This window comes from Symphalangus syndactylus, chromosome 8, assembly GCF_028878055.3.
Source record: "Symphalangus syndactylus isolate Jambi chromosome 8, NHGRI_mSymSyn1-v2.1_pri, whole genome shotgun sequence".
NCBI lineage: Eukaryota > Metazoa > Chordata > Mammalia > Primates > Hylobatidae > Symphalangus > Symphalangus syndactylus.
This window is the reverse complement of record NC_072430.2, coordinates 137898732-137919931: the sequence shown is the minus strand read 5'-3', so window position 1 is coordinate 137919931 and position 21200 is coordinate 137898732. Positions and strand designations below refer to the sequence as shown.

Below are 21200 nucleotides of genomic sequence, written 5' to 3'. Positions count from 1 at the left end.
ATTTCCCTGGAAATAAAGCATTAGACAACTAACCTCACAATTCCTGGCTAACTAACTTCACAATTTCTGACTGTTAGTAACCAATCCCCACTCTTGAAGGGCGGTAGGGACGGGGGGAAGCCCTAGTAAGAATGAAACAGGATGATCTAAACCTAAACAATCATTCTGCTTAATAAGGTTTCACTGTCCATATTTTAGTAAGCCACTATATTTTTTTGTATTTAGAAGCATTTGAAGCCACCCATGTTCTGCTTCCCTCCCATTAAGCAGAGGTGAACTGAGAAAGACTGGACACCTCCGTGGTGTGTTCGACGCTGGGTGTCCCAGAAAAGGGGTAAGGGGTTGGGTGCATCTGACTGCATTCTTTGTCTTGTCCACACATGTGCCTTCATATTGCTCCTCAAGCTGTCTTTTCCCTGGCCCAAACCTGCCTACTTACGTGGCTGCTCTGCTGATGGCTCGCACAGGAGAGGTCTCTTCTGTGTGATCAGAGGTTTCATCCACAATGACCTCAATGTCATCATCCCTGGAAAGAAAGGCAAGAGATTCTTTGATTCTCCTGAACAGGAGCTCTGTGATTAATCTGTTCTGCAAATGCTAATGTCATTTTCTAGTTAGATCCTAAATCACTTGGCTATGACAGCAATGCGTTAAAGATTCTTTGGAGAAAAAGGAAGAGCTGCCATGTTCTGAACAACACTACAATAAACATTTAACCTGTTCAAATCAAATCCAGAATTTCAACTGAGAATAAATTTAAAAGTGAGCTTTTGATCCTTTTAGGTATAAACACAGTTCCCACTTGAAGCAATAAAATATGATCTGTTGAGTCTATAACCACATAACCAGTGTCAAAGTAGGGATTCCATCAGCAGTCAGCATCACTGTTGAAGGGCTGTAGTACTCACCAAGCACAGTGCCCATGACACAAGGGCTGAGGGGTACCTAGGGTAGGTAGTTAGGGGCAGCAGCTATGGAATATAAGAAAACAACAGTGTAGGGAGAATTCAGGGAAAGAAGGGATGGCTAAATAGGCCATGAACTCAACAGCTAACTTAACCCAGTTTCAAATATTGCTTTAATTAAAAAATAGAAAAGCAAAATTTAAACACTATGCATTTTTGACTCTGTACATTTTATGCTTAAATAAGTAGTGTCTCTGTCATTAGGAGAGCCCATCACACTTCAAATGACATAATCAAGTCATAGGACATGCTCCCTTTGCTGCTGTTTATCCCAGCGGATGCAAAGTACCTCTGGAATCCCCCTTCCTCATTTTTATGGGCCATGTCTTTCCTACTTGGAGGAGGGCAAGTAATTATTTTGGTCTTAAAGACCTCCTACTGAGATGCAACCTTCATGGAGAAGTAAGATAATTAAATATAATAACCCAAGATTTCATTACCTACTGTTTGGATTCATAAGAACTTGACAGAAAGATTTTTCCTTTTCAATAAATAATTATCTGGATTAGGTAAATATATACTTAAGAACCTGTTACTAAGCAAGTTAAACCAGGTCAAAGTAAATTTATTTTCCTTAGCTATTTTTTCCAGGACTATGTGTAATTATTGCACCACATTCTTGGCCAGGATGTAGAAGGGAATAAAGGCAGGGCAAAAGAAAGAGGACAAGGCTGTGCTTTATTTTCTTGATTGGCTTTCCCGGAGATCTAGGTTTGTGAGAGTCACCTGCGCCCACACAACGATGAGAGGAGAACTGCAAAGACAGGAACTGCAAATATGAGCTGAGCCTTTGACAATGTCCTGATGAAAATAGAATTTTATGGTTGTGAGTACTTGCAACTGTGCTTAGGCCCGGGACCACAAGAAAACACTAGCATTTGCTAAGTTATCAAAACCTTTCAAAGATGTATATCCTCTGACCCAGAAACTCCTTAGGGAAGCATAGAATTTAAGAACAGGCCTTAGGCCGGGCGCAGTGGCTCATGCCTGTAATTTCAGCACTTTGGGAGGCCAAGGCGGGTGGATCACCTGAAGTCAGGAGTTCGAGAACAGCCTGACCAACACGGAGAAACCCTGTCTCTACTAAAAATACAAAATTAGCTGGGCGTGGTGGCGCATGCCTGTAATCCCAGCTACTTGGGAGGCTGAGGCAGCAGAGTCGTTTAAACCCGGGAGGCGGAGGTTGCGGTGAGCTGAGATCGTACCATTGCACTCCAGCCTGGGCAACAAGAGTGAAACTCCATCTCAAAATAACATAACATAACATAACATAACATAACATAACATAACATAACATAACATAAAATATAAAATAAAATAACAGGCCTTTACAGCCCTGTGTTTGCATCCTACCTCAGCCCCTTCCTGTATGATCTTGGGCAGGATGCTCAACCTGTCTAAATGATCACAGTCAACCCGGTTATGCAAATGACACTTTCATAAGCTGTTATTTTGAAGAAACCAAATCTCATTTCCAGGTCAACTATTTATTTACTTTGTGGCTTGGGAAAATACAACTGAGATTAATCTTCCACATCTGAGAGTGCAGACACATCTAAAGCAAAAGCATGATATGGGAACCTTTGTTTCTTTATAAATTAAGACGTTAGTTGGTGAATGACTCCTAGTTGAATTTAAACCCCTCCACTTATAAGGAAGCAACCAACATTTTAAAAAACAGTGGATCAAAACTCTAAAACTATATTCCAAAACACATTTCAATAGAAAAGAAACATCCTAGAGCAAAGGAAACTCTTTTCTGCCACTATCAAAGCTTCAAACCTCAGAGAAGATACCCCCACCTTAACTTGTAGGCAGATTAGGAAAAGCTCCAGAACTAGTTCGATTCCTTTTGTTCCAAGAGATCTTAGTTTTCACTTATGTTTCCAATTTAAGTTACAAACCAAAGGAGCAAGGAGGGAAAAAACAAACAAAACAACAACAAAAACAAAAACCCCACCGCAGCATTACATGGCAAGCACAATTAAGAGCCAGAGAACTGATCGTTCAAAGTGTCAACAGGAAACAGTGAGGCAGTAACGTGTACTGAGTGCAAGAAGTTAGAATTCACATTCACAGCTGATGAACACAAACGTTTTGGAAGGTTATTTGGTGATATGTTCCAAAAGCTTTGACCCATCAAATTTTATTTTCAATAATCTATCTCAAGTAAGTAATCAGAAATAGGGTCAAAGGCCATATCAGTACATTATTTGTGAGAAATCAGAAGCCAGCAAAATACAATTAAAATGACATATGGATGTTAGTTCTGAGTGGTGGAAGAATTGTATGTTTTCATTTTCTTCCTTTAACATTTTTCTTTCTAAAATCTGTAAGATGATTTTACAGAAATAAAAACATTAGAAGCTATGATCACACCACTGCACTCTAGCATGGGCAACAGAGCAAGACCCTGTCTCAAAACAACAAAACAAAACAAAACAAAACTTTCAAGAGAGCCAAATTCTCAGGAGTACAGTTTTGATTCATTTATCTTTACTTACTGTTCGACTGGTAGAGGTTCCTTTGCTGCTTCTGCAAGTTCTTTCTGCAGCCGGGCTTGCCGCCTCCTGTTAAAAAAAAAAACAAAAAAAAAACGCCCACCATTTATGTCTGCTTAAGAAAGCATGGGGTTTGGGCTCTCTAGAAGCTACCAGTTCTAATAACACATTCAGTGCATGTAAAATAACAACTACACTGAGCAAAATACTCAAAGTCACAAGCCCAAACTCATAACATCAGTAAGGCTCCCCTTTTAAAGGGTTTCAGAGTAAAGCCTAGAGGGGAGATAGGCCACGTTATTAGAGAAAGCAGTGAACTGGCAAAGGAGGAGGCCTGCCTTCTGGGACCCAGGGTCTCTTAGAATAGACACGTGCCTCAGGCTCACTGAGGGTTAGTCATGGCTGTGACTTAAGTTTTCTGCAGCAAATAGTCTTACACGGGTTGAGCATCCATTACTTGAAATGTTTGGGACTACAAGTGTTTCAGATTTCGAATTTTCTCAGATTTTGAAGTTTTGCATAAACATGATATAAATCTTGAGGACGGGATCCAGGTCTAAACATGAAATTCAGTTGAATTGATGGTAAATTGGAAATCTGAAATGCTCCAATGAGTACTTCCTTTGAGTGTCATGTTGGCACTCAAGAAGTTTCAGATTCTGGAGCATTGTGGAGTTTGGGATACGGGATGCTCAACCTGCATTAACACACCCACAGCATGATTACTAATAGTGAAGATTTACTTAGGACTTCCTCGTACCTGACACTGTTAAATACTTTACAGACTTTAACTCATTTAAGCCTTATAACAACCTTTTGAGGTAAATATCATTATTGCCATTTATAAATGAGGAAACTGAGGTATAGTGAGATTCTTCAACTGTCAAAGTTTACGTAACGTTAGTAACTTTAATTTACTAAAGCTTGACACAGAAGTCTTGGCTGTGACAAATTTTTAAGATGGTCAAAGTCTCATCCACTAACTCCCCTTCTCAGAATCATTTTTGTCTCTCATTCAAGTTCTAAATTCAGAAACTCCCTAACTTCTAACCCTGACCTTACTCTCTCTTCTTTGATAAATTTCACTTCTAACTATGGCTATACCTGCTAGGTGGAGGACCCCTAACTTAGAACTCTAGCAATGCTATGAGCTGCAATCAAGAATTCTGCTGAAATTTCTCTTAAGCTTTTACCATAGTGATAATTCTCAAAATGAAGGAAAGTCATCTAGGCAGTATAGCAGAATCTTGGGAAGGGATGTGGGTATAGCTTAAAAAGTGCATTACACTCTTGATTTTATACCTGGAAGATGAAAAATAAGTTTTACAGGGCAAATTACCAAAAATACAATTTATCCCAATTGTCTTAGCTGGTAGAGACAACTGTGAACTAACTCTCTTTGAGGAAAAACCAGAATCTCAGTATGAGGTGTGTGAGTACCATTACTCTATGATTAAAGCACTTGTTGACTGTCCGAAATCTACTTTCTATAACTTTACGTCCCAGTTCTGCAAGATGGAGATAAAAACCTGACCTAGGGTCACAGGGAGAGGAAAACACCACCTGTTATTAGGGATTCATCACTATAGCTGAAAGGAAAGGTCTTTAATAGCTCAAACAGAGTCTCTCTCTGTCACCCAGGCTGGAGGGCAGTGACATCATCTTGGCTCACTGCAATCTCTGCTTCCTGTGTTCAAGCGATTCTCCTGTCTCAGCCTGAGTAGCTGGGATTACAGCCACCCGCCACTACGTCCAGCTAATTTTTGTGTTTTTAGTAGAGACGGGGTTTTGCCATGTTGGCCAGGCTGATCTTGAACTCCTGACCTCAGGTGATCCACCCACCTCGGCCTCCCAAAGTGCTGGGATTACAGGTGGCAGCCACCGTGCCCGGCCCTGAGTGCATCTTATGAAGCAGCCACTGTGCCTGACCGCAGGGACACGTGGCAGCATAAGGGAAGGAGGCAGAGTGTGAAGAGCTATCTCAAAACAGTAGTACATATGGCCCAGGTAAACCACAGCTGCCTGAAGCAGGAAGATGAGGGACATCTAAGCTGGGGAGGCAGGAAGTGGGTAATGAGGTAGGAAGGCTTCTAGGAGGAGAAGTAATGAAGCAAAGTAATGAAGACTCCTCAGGCCCCACATCTGCAATCACATGATACCTCCAAGTGTGTATCCCTAGGAAGAGGCTTCAAAGGGTGGGCTAGGGAATGAGGACAGCATTTGCACTAGGAAATGTGCATTACCCCCGTCCACTGCACTGCTCAGGGGCTCGTCCTTGGCATCACCACACATTTCCCCAACTTGGCCCTCCAGCAGCCTCTCAGCTGACGTGAACATGCAACCTAGCAGCATCCAGCTCACCTGGGGCCCCCAACACCCTCACACTACTGACAAGCTCCACGGCATAAGCCAAAGAATTCTGCTTAAAGTAAATGTGAGACAGAAACAATACAAAAAGGGCAGCTTATTTTTTCTTAATAAAAACCAGAAAATTAGAAAATACAGGTAAGTATAAAATGAGAAATCAAAAACCATAATCTCACCACCCCCAAAAATAAACACCGGTAACAGTACATATAATTCCTTCCAGTCATTTTTTAAAGTATACAAAATTGGGATCATCTGTATGAAAACATTTTGTGTCCTATTTTCGGTTATATTAATTTTAGGCATTTTCCACAGCACTAAGTATTCTTTTTGTTTTGCTTTTGAGGCAGAGTCTTGCTCTGTTGCCCAGGCTAGAGCCTAGTGGCATGATATTGGCTCACTGCAACTTCCACCTCCCGGGTTCAAGCGATTCTGCCTCAGCCTCCTGAGTAGCTGGGATTACAGGCACCCGCTACCATGCCCGGCTAATTTTTGTATTTTTAGTAGAGACGGGGTTTCACCATGTTAGCCAGGCTGGTCTCGAATTCCTAACCTCAAGTGATTCACCTTCCTTGGCCTCCCAACGTGCTAGGATTAGTGTGAGCCACCACACCAGGCCAATCTTACACCTTCTAACAGTATTTTTATATCCATTTACAGTATTTTTGTATCCATTAAGTAATCTCTCTTTAACCTCCTTCCCCACTACTTTTCCCATGCTCTGGCAACCACAGTTATACTCTGTATCTCTCAGAGAACATTTTTCTTTTAGCCCCACATGTAGAAGCATGCAGTATCTGCCTTCCTGTACCTGGCTTATTTCACTTAATATACTGTCCTCCAGTTCCATCCAAGTGGTTACAAATGACATGATTTAATTCATTTTTATAGCAAATAATATTCCATTGTGTGTGCATACAGCACGTTTTCTTTATCCATCAAGCCAATGATGAATATGTAGATTGATCTGTATCTTGGCTATTGTGAATGGTGCTGCCACACACATGATGGTAGTGCAGATTATCTCTTTGATATGCCAACTTGTTTTTCCATCATCACTCTTTAAAAGACTTTCCTATCGTCATTCATTCCCTTTAAAAGACTCTTTCCTATTGTCATTAATTCACTTTTAAATTAACTGGAATAATCACTTCAAACTCCAAACTACTGATATGGGGATTTAAAAATATGTATGTTCTAATCTGTAGAGTTTTTCTGTTTGTTTCTGGATGGGGTCTCGCTCTGTCACTCAGGCTGGAATGCAGTGGCACAACTTTGGCTCACTGTTGCTTTAACCTACTGGGCTCAAGCAACTCTCCCGCATCAGCCTCCTGAGTAGCTGAGGCCACAAGCACATGCCACCATGCTCAGTTTTTTTGTTTTTTTGTACAGGTGGAGTCTCACTATGTTGCTCAGGCTGCTCTTGAAACTCCTGGTTTCAAGCAATCCTCCCACCTCCGCCTCCCAAAGTGCTGGGATTACAGGCATGAGTTACTTACTGCACCTGGCATCTGTTGAACTTGTATTAACAGCTTTTCAGCTCATTTTCTTAGGTTTCTAGGTGGATGATCACTCCTTCTTTTCAATGGTTGGTTGGCCAGAACATCCAGATCGGTGTTCTCTATGAGTTGTGAGAGTGAACCTCTCCTTGTTCTCTTGCAGGTTTTAGTAAGAGTGTATACAGATGGTTCATCAGTGGACCTTGACCAGGGGATGACTGGACTCTCTGGGGCAGCTTTGAAACACACACATTTTCCACAACAGAGATTCGAATTCCTAATGTAATTGATTTCTTGATAATCCATCTTTTAATTGCCATGTCTCAGTAGGTTTCAGATTTATCTTAAATAGACTTAGTAGGATTGCAGGGAATTCTTTAAAAATCTATCAATGGCCAGGCGCGGGGGCTCACACCTGTAATCCCAGCACTTTGGGAGGCCGAGGTGGGTGGATCCCCTGAGGTCAGGAGTTTGATATCAGCCTGGCCAACGTGGTGAAACTCAACCTCTACTAAAAATACAAAAATTAGCCAGGCGTGGTGGTGTATGCCTGTAATCCCAGCTACTCAAGAGGCTGAGGCAGGAGAATCACTTGAACCTGGGAGGTGGAGGTTGCAGTGAGCCAACATCACGCCACTGCACTCCAGGCTGGGCAACAGAGGGAGACTCTGTCTCAAAAAATAAATAAATAAAAATCTATCAATGAGTCTGATTTAGGAATTTCACATCTATATTCATATGAGGTTGGATTATAGTCTTTTGTGCATTAGCAAGATCAGAATTTTTATATGGATACAAAAAGCTTCACAAAATTATGGGGAAAAATTCTAATTGTGGTTTATTTCCCTTTTCTAACTCTGGTTTGATTTATATTGTCCAGAATTAGCTTTTCTCCTTGAAACACTGAAAGAATGGCAAACCTCCTGTAGTAACTGCCAGGTTTCTCTCTTTCTTTTCAAAGACCTAGGTTCTACTCTACTAAGGATGGAAACCACTAACTGTGGATTGATAGCCCACCTGGAGTCTTTTTCATTCTCTGCGTTAAGCCGATTGGCTTCCTGGGCTTTCTCAGCCATCCATCTGGTGACCAGCTCCTGGTTCTCTTCCGTAGTTTTCCTCAGTTTTCCCTCCAAGGCAGTAAAGGTGATCTGCAGGGCATCATATTCATCCTTCAGGGTCTGGTTGGCTCTTTCAAGGTCACAAAGCTTAGTGCGCAGGTCTAGGCACTCCGTCTCCAGGTCAGAGATAGTCTGCAAACATTCTGCAATTCTGGAAGCATGACATCAGAGGACGAATAGTACCTCTCTAGAGCCCTGTGCCAGAGCCCTGTGCCACAGCCAGACGCACCTGGCTGAGTGCTTAACACTTTGTGTCTGTTACATCTTTTAGCCAGGCCCATCCCCATGGTTTACAGGATAATCTATTAGGAGAGGAAACACCTAAGGTGAAATTCATCCTATTAATGACTAGGAAAAACACGATGTGAAGGAAGAGAAACTTTCAATGCTTAGATTGGTAAAGGGGATTTAAAAGGAGGCTGGAAACCCTATATATTTCACCAGCTCTGACATTTCCCGAGCAAGAAAGCCTGAGCAAGTGCCCCGCCTTTCCAAGCCTCTAGACCCCTTTCCACATATTAAGGAAACCCAAGCACCCGCCACCCCAGCTCCAAGGTCTCAGGATTCAGAGTCCCCATTTATCTTGTCTGCCAGGCTTCTCCCTGATCAGCAACAGTTTTGCTCACAAACTCATTCCCCTTTTCCCAAGGGCCATGCGCTCAGCTATCCTGGCCCTACCACCTCCACCACAGGAACATACTAGCTCCCACACACAGCGGCCACAGGAGAGCTGCTAGTGTCTCTGGGACACTTGCAAGAGCCAAGGTGACTTCCCTAGGAGGATGCTAGAAGCCTGCGGGCACTGTCCTTGCTTTTTCCTTCTCAGAGCTGGTAGAAAAGGATCCCAGAGCGTGCATGCACTGAAAATCAAACTCTTGCTAAGTGCACTGTGGCCACTCACTGCCACTGGCCCTGCTCACAAGAGGTCAGCAGAACAAAGGACATGGGACCCAATGACCAGGCTCCAAGGAGGCGGGATCTCTACTCACTTTGCTTCATTCATCTGCATCTCCCTGTCCTTCCGCTGCATTTGGTTATTCAGGTCAATCACCAATTGAGCTAACTGGGAGATAAAGAAGAATACTTTCATAAATAAAAATTTTAGGACCTCATTTGGAAACTACACAGTGGGTGGGGATTTATTTTTAAGAAAGAATAAATGAGCTGGGTGACAGCAAGGAGCCGAGGCGCCTATGGGGACACAAAGGGGAACTGTCCCTGCCACTCCCTGTTGAAGGACAGCTTGGCTGGAATGAGAGTGTTCCAGGTGCCTGCAGGGGCTTGCTGAGGACAGCTGTCTTCTCCTCAACCTCAGCTACCTTTTTGGAGACTCATTTCTGCTGAAAAGATAATCAATTCAGCTGCACTGATGGTGAACTGTATTTTCCCAACTGGAGCTTTGCTGTAAGACCACCATCCAGGCGAACACAGCCTAGGACTTGATTCTTTCTCATGAACATCTCTGAAATTTCAGGGTTTGTACTGAAAAGCTTTATGAAACCATCAGTGAGGCCTTCAGCGGGCAAGGTAGCAGGCTTTTCTGTTCTTCAAAGCCTCTCCACTCTTGCCTCTCATGCTGATTTTGGAGCATGGTAACTGGCAGCACTCTCAGAGGACTGCCCTTCTGGCGATGGGCCTCAATCTGCCTGGTCTTTTCATTCTGTTTTCCTCACCCTTTTATTCCTATAGAGGGGACTTTTGATGCCACATATGGCTAAGGCTGCTGCCAATTCTGGTGAGAAGTGACTGAGCTCCCCCGCTCCCCACAGGACTCTCATAGAGGGCAGAAGACAGATGAGGAAAAGGGCTAGCTTTACCTCCCCACGTTTCTTGTGTAATTCAGTCAGTTCTTCTTGGTGCTTAATCCTCAGTTGGGCCATTTCTTGTAGCTGACTGTCATTCCATGTGCCATCATGTCCGGGACTAAATTGGCAAACCAGGCAGATGAAGAGAATGTGCAAAAAAGGGAGGGGGAAAAATGAGACTCCAAACCTTTCCAATTAGGCAATGAAACCATAACTCCAGAAACATGTTCACAAAGCCAATAAACCATTCGGGTGTCTCCTGCAACTGCGGTTACAGGCACTGTGAGTGGAAAGGAGGAGACGTGAAACACATGAAAAAAGCAAAGCAACTGTGACCACCAGGCACGTCAGGAATAAAGGGTGGAAAGTTCCTGAATGAAGTCCCAGTAACAGGTGCCAACGAGGCCCACTGGCTCAGCAAGGACCTGAGTGCCAAGGATGCAGCAGTGACTGCAGGGCTCTGCTTTCACACAGCTGACAGTCAACTGAGAGCATGTGTGAGGTCAGGAGTCACATGTGCTTGCAGAAAACTCAAGCAGAAGAAGGGGAACAGAGGGAGGGCGTCCTATTTTAACGTAATTGAGGAGGGTTTCTCCAACGTGACCCATGACTAGAGACTGTAAGGAAGTGAGGAATAAGCCATGTGGACCCTTGAGGGAAGGGCCCTCTGGGCAGAGGGAGCAGCAGCAGCAGGGCCTGGAAAGGCGTACAGCAGGTGGTGTATTTGGAGGAAGGGTGACTGAAGCCCCAGCACAGGGGGACAGAGGAGTGTGGTCAAGGACAAGGTGGGGAAATGATGCAGAGCCTCGTGGGCCCCTCTGAGGGCTGTGAGGTTTACTAGGCGTGAAGGGAAGCTGCTGTAGGGCTCTGAGCAGCTGAATGACTTAGGTTTTAAAAGGAGAGCAGATTGCAGTGGGGTAAGGGCCGAAATAGGAAGACCAGCCAGCAGGCTACTGTGAAGTGCAAACATGGGACAGTGCAGCTCAGACCAGGGTGGGAGCAGTGAGGTGAGATACGGTCTGATTCTAGATCCATTCCAAAGATAGCGCTAACAGGACTTGACTGTGAATTGGCTATGGGGTGTGAAGACAGATAGGAGTCAAGGATGACTCAAGGCTTTTGGCCTGAGCAACTGGTAGAAGGTAGGTGTCACCCACCGAAATGGGCAAGACTGTGGGAGGAGCAGGTTTTGGGGGAGGCCTAAGGAGTTCAGTTGGCCGGGCGCAGTGGCTCACGCCTGCAATCCCAGCACTTTGGGAGGCCGAGGTGGGCGGATCATGAGGTCAGGAGATCGAGATCATCCTGGCTAACAAGGTGAAACACCATCTCTACTAAAAATACAAAAAATTAGTGGGGCGTGGTGGCGGGCACCTGTAGTCCCAGCTACCCGGGAGGCTGAGGCAGGAGAATGGCGTGAACCCGGAAGGCGGAGGTTGCAGTAAGCTGAGACTGCGCCACTGCCCTCCAGCCTGGGCGACAGAGCGAGACTCCGTCTCAAAAAAACAAAACAAAACAAAACAAAAACAACATAAAGAAAAACAAAAGTGTATCAAAGAGTGACAACAGAAAGTGTTAATCATGTTCAGAGGCAAAGATTTCCCCAGACAAGGATGGTTTCATTTTGGGAGGGGTTTCCAAAGAGGAACTAAAGTAGGAATCTCCTAGGAAGGGTAAAATGGAGGCAAGATCATCAGGCAGAGGAACCTCAGGATTAGATGCTTAAACTTCAAAGTCTACCAAGACACAGAACTCAACAGAAATGCTAGGAGAGACTAAGGCAAGCAGGATACAGCTCTCTCCATGACCGAAAGCCTCCAAGGACTTCTTATTTTACTTACAATGAATATCAGCCCACTAAGGTGCTTCGGCAAGTAGAAAAAACAATCACTTGGAGGGCATGTTTCAAGCACAGATTCCTAGAGCCCACTAACAGGTGACCTGGTTTCCTAGCAAGGCCCAGCAATTTCTCACTTTCTGCGCTCTGGTGATGGGAATGTTGCTGGTTCCAGGAAGTCTGAGTAGTAGTAAAGGTGGTAGTGCTCAAACTTTAGAGGTCACTACTATCAGCTAAAGCATTTCTGAAAACACAGATTATCAGGCCCCACCCCCAGAGTTTCTAATAGTGTAGGTCTGAGGTGGGGCCCAAGAATCTTCGTTTCTAACAATTTCCCAGAAGATGTCACTAGTCCAGGAACCATGCTTAGAATAAACAATTTCAAGGCTGAAGAGTTTTATTTTAAACTGTAGGCAAAGTGATGAAAATACTTGAGAAAGACTGATAACTGATGCAGATCACTATTTAAACAGTGTGCAGTGTTTTACGGTTAATTAGGATGAGATAGGCAGGAACTTTGGAGGGACAGGAAGGAGGAGAAAGGAAACCAACAAAGTGCCCAGCTTCTGTGAACACCTTTACATTCTCTAGCATATGTCCCTTTGAGTTGGTCTCCCCCACTAGACTCTACTCCTCCTCAGACCAGGGACTCTGGCTCACTCATCTCTACACCCCTAATGCCCAGCCCATACTGCGGTCACAGGAGTCTATTGAGTGAATGAGGCTCTCACCACAGTCTGGGAATAAGAAGATAAATAAACAAAGGAGGTGGCAAAGTAAATGCAAACCAAAGGATGCAAGAGGCTAGGGGGTGGGTAACCAATGGGCTTGGTGAATATGGAGAATATGAGGAATAAAGGAATATGGGGAGGGGAAGATCTAGAGGGAAGAAGGAACCATGGATGACTCGTGGAAAACAACGATACCGTGAATGGAAACGAAGTCAGAAGGGCAGACTTATTATGGATAATGTTTGTGGAAATGGAAAGACTGAACAAGGGGTAACCTGATGAAGCCCACCGTTCAACCCGCCTTGCCTGCTTTTCATCACTTTTGTCTACTTCCAAACACCCACTAGCAAGTCGAGTTGCCAAACAATACATAACTAAACTCCCACTAGCTTCCTTATCAACAATAACTGACTGTGGCTCACTACAATAACTGGTGCTTAAAGTTTTTCTCCAGGAACTAGGAGGCAGCTCTTGCTCATTAAAGTCAGTTGAGACCCCCAACCCTTCAACTGGGCCTGTGTGAATGCCCAAGAGGTGATCTTTTGACATCAGAGGGCCAAAACACTCCTCCCTCAGATGGCGCTAACGCCACAATTTTCTGCATGTGTCCTGTGAGGAACCACATAGCTAGATTATGCTTGCATGGAAGCCCCAATTATCTCATCTTTCCTACCCACCAATCACCTACCTCTTCCCACACTTTAGACCACCCTGCTTTCTATCACATAAGTACCCCCAATCCCTATTTTCAAGGAGGTGGATTTGAGACCTGTTCTCCTGCCTCCTTGCTTGGCCACATTATGAATAAACTCTCACAAAACCCATCATCTCAGTGATTAACTTGCTGTGTGTGGGCTGAACGAACCTGGTTTATAACAAGACCTCCAACTAAATGACCATCCCACTGGGTGTTGTGGCTCATGCCTGTAAACCCAACACTAATGGAAGGTTGAGGAGGGAGGATCGCTTAAGCCCAGGAGTAAAGACCAGCTGGGTAACACAGTGAGACCCCTATCTCTACAAAAAATTAAAAAATTAGACTGGCATGGTGGTGCACACCGGTAGTCTCCCAGCTACTCAGAAGCTAAGGCAGGAGGATTGCTTGAGACCTGGAAGTTGAGGCCGCAGTAAGCCATGATCATGCCACTGCACTCCAGCCTGGGCGACAGAGAGAGACCCTGCCTCAAAAAAGACTATCCTAGTGAAATTCAGCCAAAAGAACAGCTGCATATTCCAAGCACATAAGTTTGGCTAACAGATAAAGAATACAAGAATATAGTCACCAAGGGTTTAATCACATAGAAATGTTTTTAGTTTTCAATTGGATGAATTTAGATGAAAATGGTGAAACAGCATTATCTACACCTAAAATTAACCAAAATACTAAAACTAGTATCTTAAGTACTACAGAAGGCCTCCCAGGGCCACAGCCAGGCAGGATCTCCTGAACTGTTACAAAGCAAGGATGGAAGCTAGGCCCTGCCAAGCCATCTGTTTTCTGGTATCTTTCCCACTCCATCCTCTACCAGGAGACCATCCTGCCAGATGAGGAGACATGAGAGCAGCTACAGCTCCAGGAGTAAATACATCAGGCTACAGCTACCATTTCTAGATACCATAAATCACCAACCTTGTTTTTACAATTGATAAATGTGTGGAGATTTCAGAGCAATAATGGCTACTGTTCCCATACAAAATTTAACATGCAAACACAATGAATATTATGGAAGAGGACAATAAGACTTCAAATATACATAAATGCAAATGACCCAGTGAACAAATACCGTACCATGAACACATACGTATTTCATGAAATATTCTATTAATACACTCTGATTGAGATATATAGATATCTATATAGATATATAGATATCTATATATCTATATATATATATATATTTTTTTTTTAGATAGAGTCTTGCTCTGTTGCCCAGGCTGGAGTGCAGTGGTGTAATCTTGGCTCACTGCAACCTCCGCCTCCTAGGTTCAAGTAATTCTCTGCCTCAGCCTCCCGGGTAGCTGGGATTACAGGTGCCCACCACCACGCCTGGCTAATTTTTGTATTTTTAGTAGAGATGGGGATTCACCATCTCGGCTAGGCTGGTCTTGAACTCCTGACCTCGTGATCCACCTGCCTCGGCCTCCCAAAGTGCTGGGATTACAGGCGTGAGCCACTGTGCCCAGCAAACATTGATATTTTTCTAATCTAGTTCTTAAAGAAAAATAAGAGCTTATTGCAATCTGCTAATTTGATTTCACAGTCTACTAAGACTGATGTTCCTCTACTTACTGAGGCTATGTCTCTTTAAACCCATCAGAAGTTGAAAATATATAGTAGGTTGAAAATACATTCAATACATCTCACCTACTGAGTATCATAGGTTACACTTACATTAGCCTACAGTTGGGCAAAATCATCTAACACAAAGCCTATTTTACAATAAGTTGTTGAATATCTCATGCAATTTATTGAATACTAAACTGAAGGGGAAAAACAGAACGGTTGGATGGATACTCAAAGTACAGTTCTACTGAAAGTGTATCGCTTCTGCCCCATTATAAAGGTTAAAAATTGTAAGCTGGCCGGTCATGCCTGTAATCCCAACACTTTCGGAAGCCAAAGTAGGTGGATCATTTGAGGTCAAGAGTTCGAGACCAGCAACATGGTGAAACCCTGCCTCTACTAAAAATACAAAAATTAGCCAGGTATGGTGGTGGATGCCTGTAGTCCCAGCTATTTGGGAGGCTAAGGCAGGAGAACTGCTTGAACCTGGGAGGTGGAGGTTGCAGGATGCAGTGAGCTGAGATCATGCCACTGCACTCCGGCCTGGGTGACAGAGCAAGACTCTGTCTCAAAAAAGAAAAAAAAAAAGGAAAAAGAAAAATTATAAGTCGAACCACTGCAAGTTGGGGACCATTTGTATGTTGAAAAAAACACCAACCTAAAAAGGATCAAATAGATCCACACTGCACAAAAGCAATTTTTGTGTATGTGCCAATCAATCCTGTATTAACAGGATCTACATAAACCTGCTCAGAAATACTTAACTTGTCTGTGATTATTTAAAAACAAACAAAGAAACAAAAAAACATGAATCTTGGCAGGTTAGATGAGAAACTGACCTAGGGTTACCACATGAACCTGCCTTAAGAAATTTCTCAAGCTGAGAGCACTGTACTGATAATAACCTTTCTAGGTATATACATACCTTTTAAAAAACAATTTTAATTACATGGTTTTAGTTCTTATTTGAAAGGAGCTGACAAAAACCGGAACACAGAAATAGTACTTGATTTGCTTTTAAATTAGAGAAGTGACAACTGAACTCAGATAAATTTCATTAGAGGAGACATAAATAATACAAGTTCGTTTCAAAATACCTTATCTCATGCCTGTTTGGTACGTCATGCTTTTCAGCCTGTAGTTTCTGGGCCAATACTGAATGAAGATCTGACTTTTCCAGCAATTTGTTATCTATTAAAATAAAAAAGTCAGAAATTAAGTTATTTATTATAACGTATGTACACTTGCTAGGTACCTACCTTGTCATGTATTGAAGGATAAAATACAGGAACATACATTTCTCAGCTATAGTAACCTACAGAATCACCTGCAAGAATGTCTTCCCTATTAAAGGGAGCTGAAAATGCTTTCCACCCCCGAAGTTATTTGTTTCTACCTTACGAGGAAAAAAGAAAAAGAAACACACTAAACACAATGGCAAAGTGAAATGCTATGTACCTTTAAGTAACACAGGAGAACTTTACCATAAATTGATATATCTAATTACTTTTTAGGTCAGGGAACTAGAAATACAAATGACAGTCCCCAACATGGAGTTAACATTTAATTCAGTCAAGTATAAAAAGGTACAGAGAATACACTCTGTACTCATTTTTATGAATGGTGTCACAGGTGGTGATACATGAGTTAAGTCTTAAAAAGATGATGGGCCATGCAGGAGGAATAACAGAGTCTTTTGGTAAGTGGCTGGAAATAAAGGTTGAAGCCAACACAGGAAAAAGCAGGATCAGAAATTTAGACTTCTTCTTACTGGCAATGATGAAATAAGAGATTATAAAAGCAGGCCGTTACACTAACAGATTCGTATTGGTAAAAAGTCAAAGATTATTCTGAGGCTCCTCGCTCAGGCAACTGGGCGGAGGATGCTAACGTGTGAGAGAACACAGGAGGGGAGAGCTCAGACAGGAAATGAGTTCTCTTTCCAAACGTAATAAATTTGACAGGAGACAGAGTACAGAAATTCAAAAGACAGGATTAGAAAGAATATGTAGTTGCCGGGCGCGGTGGCTCACGCCTGTAATCCCAGCACTTTGGGAGGCCGAGGCGGGCGGATCACGAGGTCAGGAGATCGAGACCATCCTGGCTAACACGGTGAAACCCCGTCTCTACTAAAAATACAAAAAAAAAAAAAAATTAGCCGGGCGAGGTGGCAGGCGCCTGTAGTCCCAGCTACTCGGAGAGGCTGAGGCAGGAGAATGGCGTGAACCCGGGAGGCGGAGCTTGCAGTGAGCCGAGATCGCGCCACTGCACTCCAGCCTGGGCGACAGAGCGAGACTCCGTCTTAAAAAAAAAAAAAAAAACAAAAAAAAACAACAACAAAAAAAAGAAAGAATATGTAGTTAAAAGTAATAGGCACACAGGCCTATTACTGTGGCTCACGCCTGTAATCCTAGCACTTTGGAAGGCCGAGGAAGGCAAATTACCTGAGGTCAGGAGTTCGAGAACAGCCTGGCCAACATGGCAAAACTACTAAAAATACAAACATTGGCCAGGCATGGTGGCACTTGCCCATAGTCCCAGCTACTAGGGAGACTGAGGCACAAGAATCGCTTGAACCCGGGAGGCAGAGGTTGCAGTGAGCCGAGATCACGCCACTGCACTCCAGCCTGGACGACAGAGCGAGACTCTGTCTCTAAATAAATAAATAAATGAAATGAAATGAAAAATAAGAGTAATAGGCACACAGGCACCAGTTAAGATCAGAGGTGGGTACCTGTTCTGCAGGTACCAAGCAGAACAAGGCAGGGTTTATGCTAGTGACTATTCCCGTTAAAAGAGCTTGTTTCTCCTTTTAAAGAGTTTTGAGTCCCACTTCTTGATACCTGAAAAGAGAATTCCTGGGTAGAAACACTCTCATCTATTATTAGTCAAACGAATTAGCTCAGCCAAACTGGACATTGGTTTCAACCTGGCAAATCATGATCAAGAGAAAGGTTTAAAATCCACCAGTGTCAAAGGGCTCTAGTAAGACCTTCAGATGTTAAACCAAAGCTTAGTGCCCTGTGATAATTTTAGGTTCTTTAAAAAAACACAGGCATTCAAAAGGAGTCCTCCCTAAAGGTTCCTCCCCGAAGAGAAGGCTGGAGATGGAGGGAAGCCTTTCCCCTCCCCCTACGGCTTCTTTTCGCCTTTCTCTTCAGACTCCAATGCACGGACTGAACAGGGAATAGACTCCAGGTTGGTGGAGGATCAGAACTTGACTGGCCTGGGAAGGCTGGAATGAGTGGAATGAAGGTTTTTCACAAACTATAATAGAAATGATCTCCCTAAATGTCAATCCCTCCACCTAAACAGAAGATCTTAACGTGCAAAGCCTGTCTCACTCTCCTGCCCCTTGTTAGCTTCTCATTCCGGTCTCCTCTCCTGGTCCCTCAGGCAGGCATTACTCGCTACTCTAGCACCCTTTAAAGCTATCTTCTCTCCACAACTGACCTCTTATTCTGACTGTTCTACGTGCTCCTGCCCCATCAAGATGCCATTTTCAAAGTGCAGGAAAACATTCCATTTATGTCAAAGAGATAACGCTTTACAATTACAAGCTATTATACAGATGGCTTTGAAAGCACTTATATGCACAGCACTGTTTTTATGAAGTGGGCAGGGCAAGCTTCATCCCCATTTTATAGATGAGGCAAAACAGACTCAGAAAGTAAGTGAAAAGGTTCAGTGAGGGGTGAGTCAAGCCTCCAACCCAATTTGACTTTCAAAGGATATTAGCTTTTAAAGCATAAGCACCTAATGAACTGATTTATGTCATCTGTCAGGGAATCATGTTTTGAGTAAGAGGGACTTCTCGTGCTTCTGGCTTTCTGAAACAGCACTGTTCTTCAAGGCCTCCTAGAACAGCAAAGCATCCCCTTTCTTAGTTTTGCTAAAACAATGGGTGCAGTGAAAGCAAAGAACCATTTGCTAGGGGAGCCAGTGAGAAAAGCAAATGCAAAAGTTAGTCAACAACCCTGAGTTCAAATCCCAGTCCTGGCTGGGCACGGTGACTCATGCCCATAATCCTAGCACTTTGGGAGGCCGAGGCAGGTACATCACCTGAGGTCAGGAGTTCAAAGACCAGCCTGGCCAACATGGTGAAACCCTGTCTCTACTAAAAATACAAAAATTAGCCGGGCATGGTGGTGCTTGCCTATAGTTCCAGCTACTAGGGAGGCTGAGGCAGGAGGATCTCTTGAACCTGGGAGGTGGAGGCTGCAGTGAGCTGACATCATGCCACTGCACTACAGCCTGGGTGACAGAGCAAGATTCTGTCTCCAAAAAAAAAAAGAAAATCCCAGTCCCACCATTAACCTGCTGTGCAACCTCAGAAGTTACCTAATCTCTCTTGGCCTCAGTCCCATGTGTGAAAATGGCAATAACAGTTCCTGCTTCATACACAGAATTTTGGGAAAGATAAAATGAAATAAGACATGACAATACTTAGCTCAGTACTAAAATTTGTCTGCACAGAAGAGTCATTTGGGAAGCATCAAAAAACACTGATAACTTGGCATGCAGTTCTAGGCTTAATCACACACACACACACACACACACACACTGATACTTGTGTCCTAACTTCATATATTGTGATTTAGTTGGTCTGGGGTGTGGCTTGGGATTTGTAATTTTTTAAAAAATCCATAGGTGATTCTAATATGCAGCTAAGTTTGAGAACTACTGATTTTGCACAATCAGAATGCAATAAAAGGCAGCAATTATTATTTTGAATCTCATCATCAGCATAACTTGAGAAAGTTGTCAGGTTTACTTTCAGGGGCAGCCGGAACCACCTTAGGACCATTACAATTTAGGTAAAGGTGCAGACATTTTTGTACCCTTAAGCTGCAAGCAGTAAGGGGAAAGAAAACCACCTCTTTCACACTGAAGATTTCAGTAACAGTAAAGGTTCTGTCCCGCCTAAAAGATATTAAGATATTAACACCAAGGTGGGGCCAGGCTCGGTGGCTCACGCCTATAATCCCAGCACTTTGGGAGGCCGAGGTGGGAAGATCGCTTGAGCCCAGGAGTTGGAGACCAGCCTGGGAAACAGTGAGACCTCGTTCCAAAATTTTCTTTTTTTTTTTTTTTAATTAGCCGAGCGTCTGGGCGCGCGTCTGTAATCCCAGCTACTGGGGAGGCTTAGATGGGAGGATCACTTGAGCCTGGGAGTTTGAGGCTGCAGTGAGCCGTGATCTCCGCCACTGCACTCCAGCCTCGGCGACACAGCGAGACCCTGACCCCCTATCCCCCTTTCCCCGCAAAAAAACCCACCAAGGTGGAGTAAGGGAAGTAAGTTTGAGGAATCAAAGGCCACCCGTTCCAGTGCACTGAGAAGGCAATGTTAATTCGGCGACTTAAAGTCAACGACCGTTTCATTAACATGACCCCATAGACGGGAGGTTTCTGGGACTTATTTAAGTGCATAAGCATTGTATGAGCTGCTAGGATTTACAAATACAATCACGAACTGTGCCTCCCCACAAAGATCGTACAATTTAGTAGGGAAAATCCTCCAAAGATAAAACGCAGGTTAGAAAAAACATTTAAAAGGCGTGCGGCGTCCGAAGAGCGGGGCACCCGGGGCGGCCGCCATGCGTGCGGGCGGCGCTGGGGACTCGGCCTCAGGTTCCCGCTGGCGCCCCGCATGCCTCCACGGGGCCCGCCCGCCCCGCTCCCAGCCCGCACCGGCGCCGCTCACACTGCAAGATGATCTCTTCGAACGCCTGTCTCTGCAGCCGGTCCCGGCGCCTCAGTTGCTCCGAGATGTGGCGCTTCCAGCGGGGGAAGTCAGCGGCGCGGAGGCCCGACGACATGTCGCTTGCTGCCCCGGCACCTCAGCGCCACCGATGAGAGTGGGGGCTGGCGGCCGCAGCCTGCAGCATGAGGCAACCAGCAGACGCGGGAATGCCGGCAACCCCGGAGCTCACCTCCACACACTGGCCGTCCCCTAGGCCATCCGGGACGGTCTTCCGGCTCCTGCCGGAAATGGTTTTCAAGAGGGCCGGAAGACCCTCCCCCTCACCCAGCGTATTACGCCGCATGGGCTCAGGGGCCGGTGCCTACGCAGGGCGCTCGCTAGTGACGCCAGCC

At 44.3% G+C, this 21200-nt stretch overlaps 1 protein-coding gene across 5 annotated transcripts in view; it reads right to left on the bottom strand.

The window, feature by feature from the left end:
• Nucleotides 1-21122, bottom strand: part of ATG16L1 (autophagy related 16 like 1) — a 42942-nt gene extending 21820 nt beyond the window's left edge. The window contains exons 1-7 of one of the 5 annotated variants that reach the window (XM_055291036.2): nucleotides 20809-21122; nucleotides 16202-16295; nucleotides 10268-10373; nucleotides 9440-9513; nucleotides 8350-8601; nucleotides 3470-3535; nucleotides 440-526 (exon numbers count right to left, since the gene is read on the bottom strand). In XM_055291036.2, the coding sequence (XP_055147011.1) occupies nucleotides 440-526; nucleotides 3470-3535; nucleotides 8350-8601; nucleotides 9440-9513; nucleotides 10268-10373; nucleotides 16202-16295; nucleotides 20809-20923 (794 nt within the window). In that variant the 5' untranslated portion in view covers nucleotides 20924-21122. The remainder of the gene's footprint in view (nucleotides 1-439; nucleotides 527-3469; nucleotides 3536-8349; nucleotides 8602-9439; nucleotides 9514-10267; nucleotides 10374-16201; nucleotides 16296-20808) is intronic. The other 4 variants (XM_055291035.2, XM_063645297.1, XM_055291034.2 and 1 more) reach the window with 4 other exon arrangements.
• Nucleotides 21123-21200: the final 78 nt, after the last annotated feature.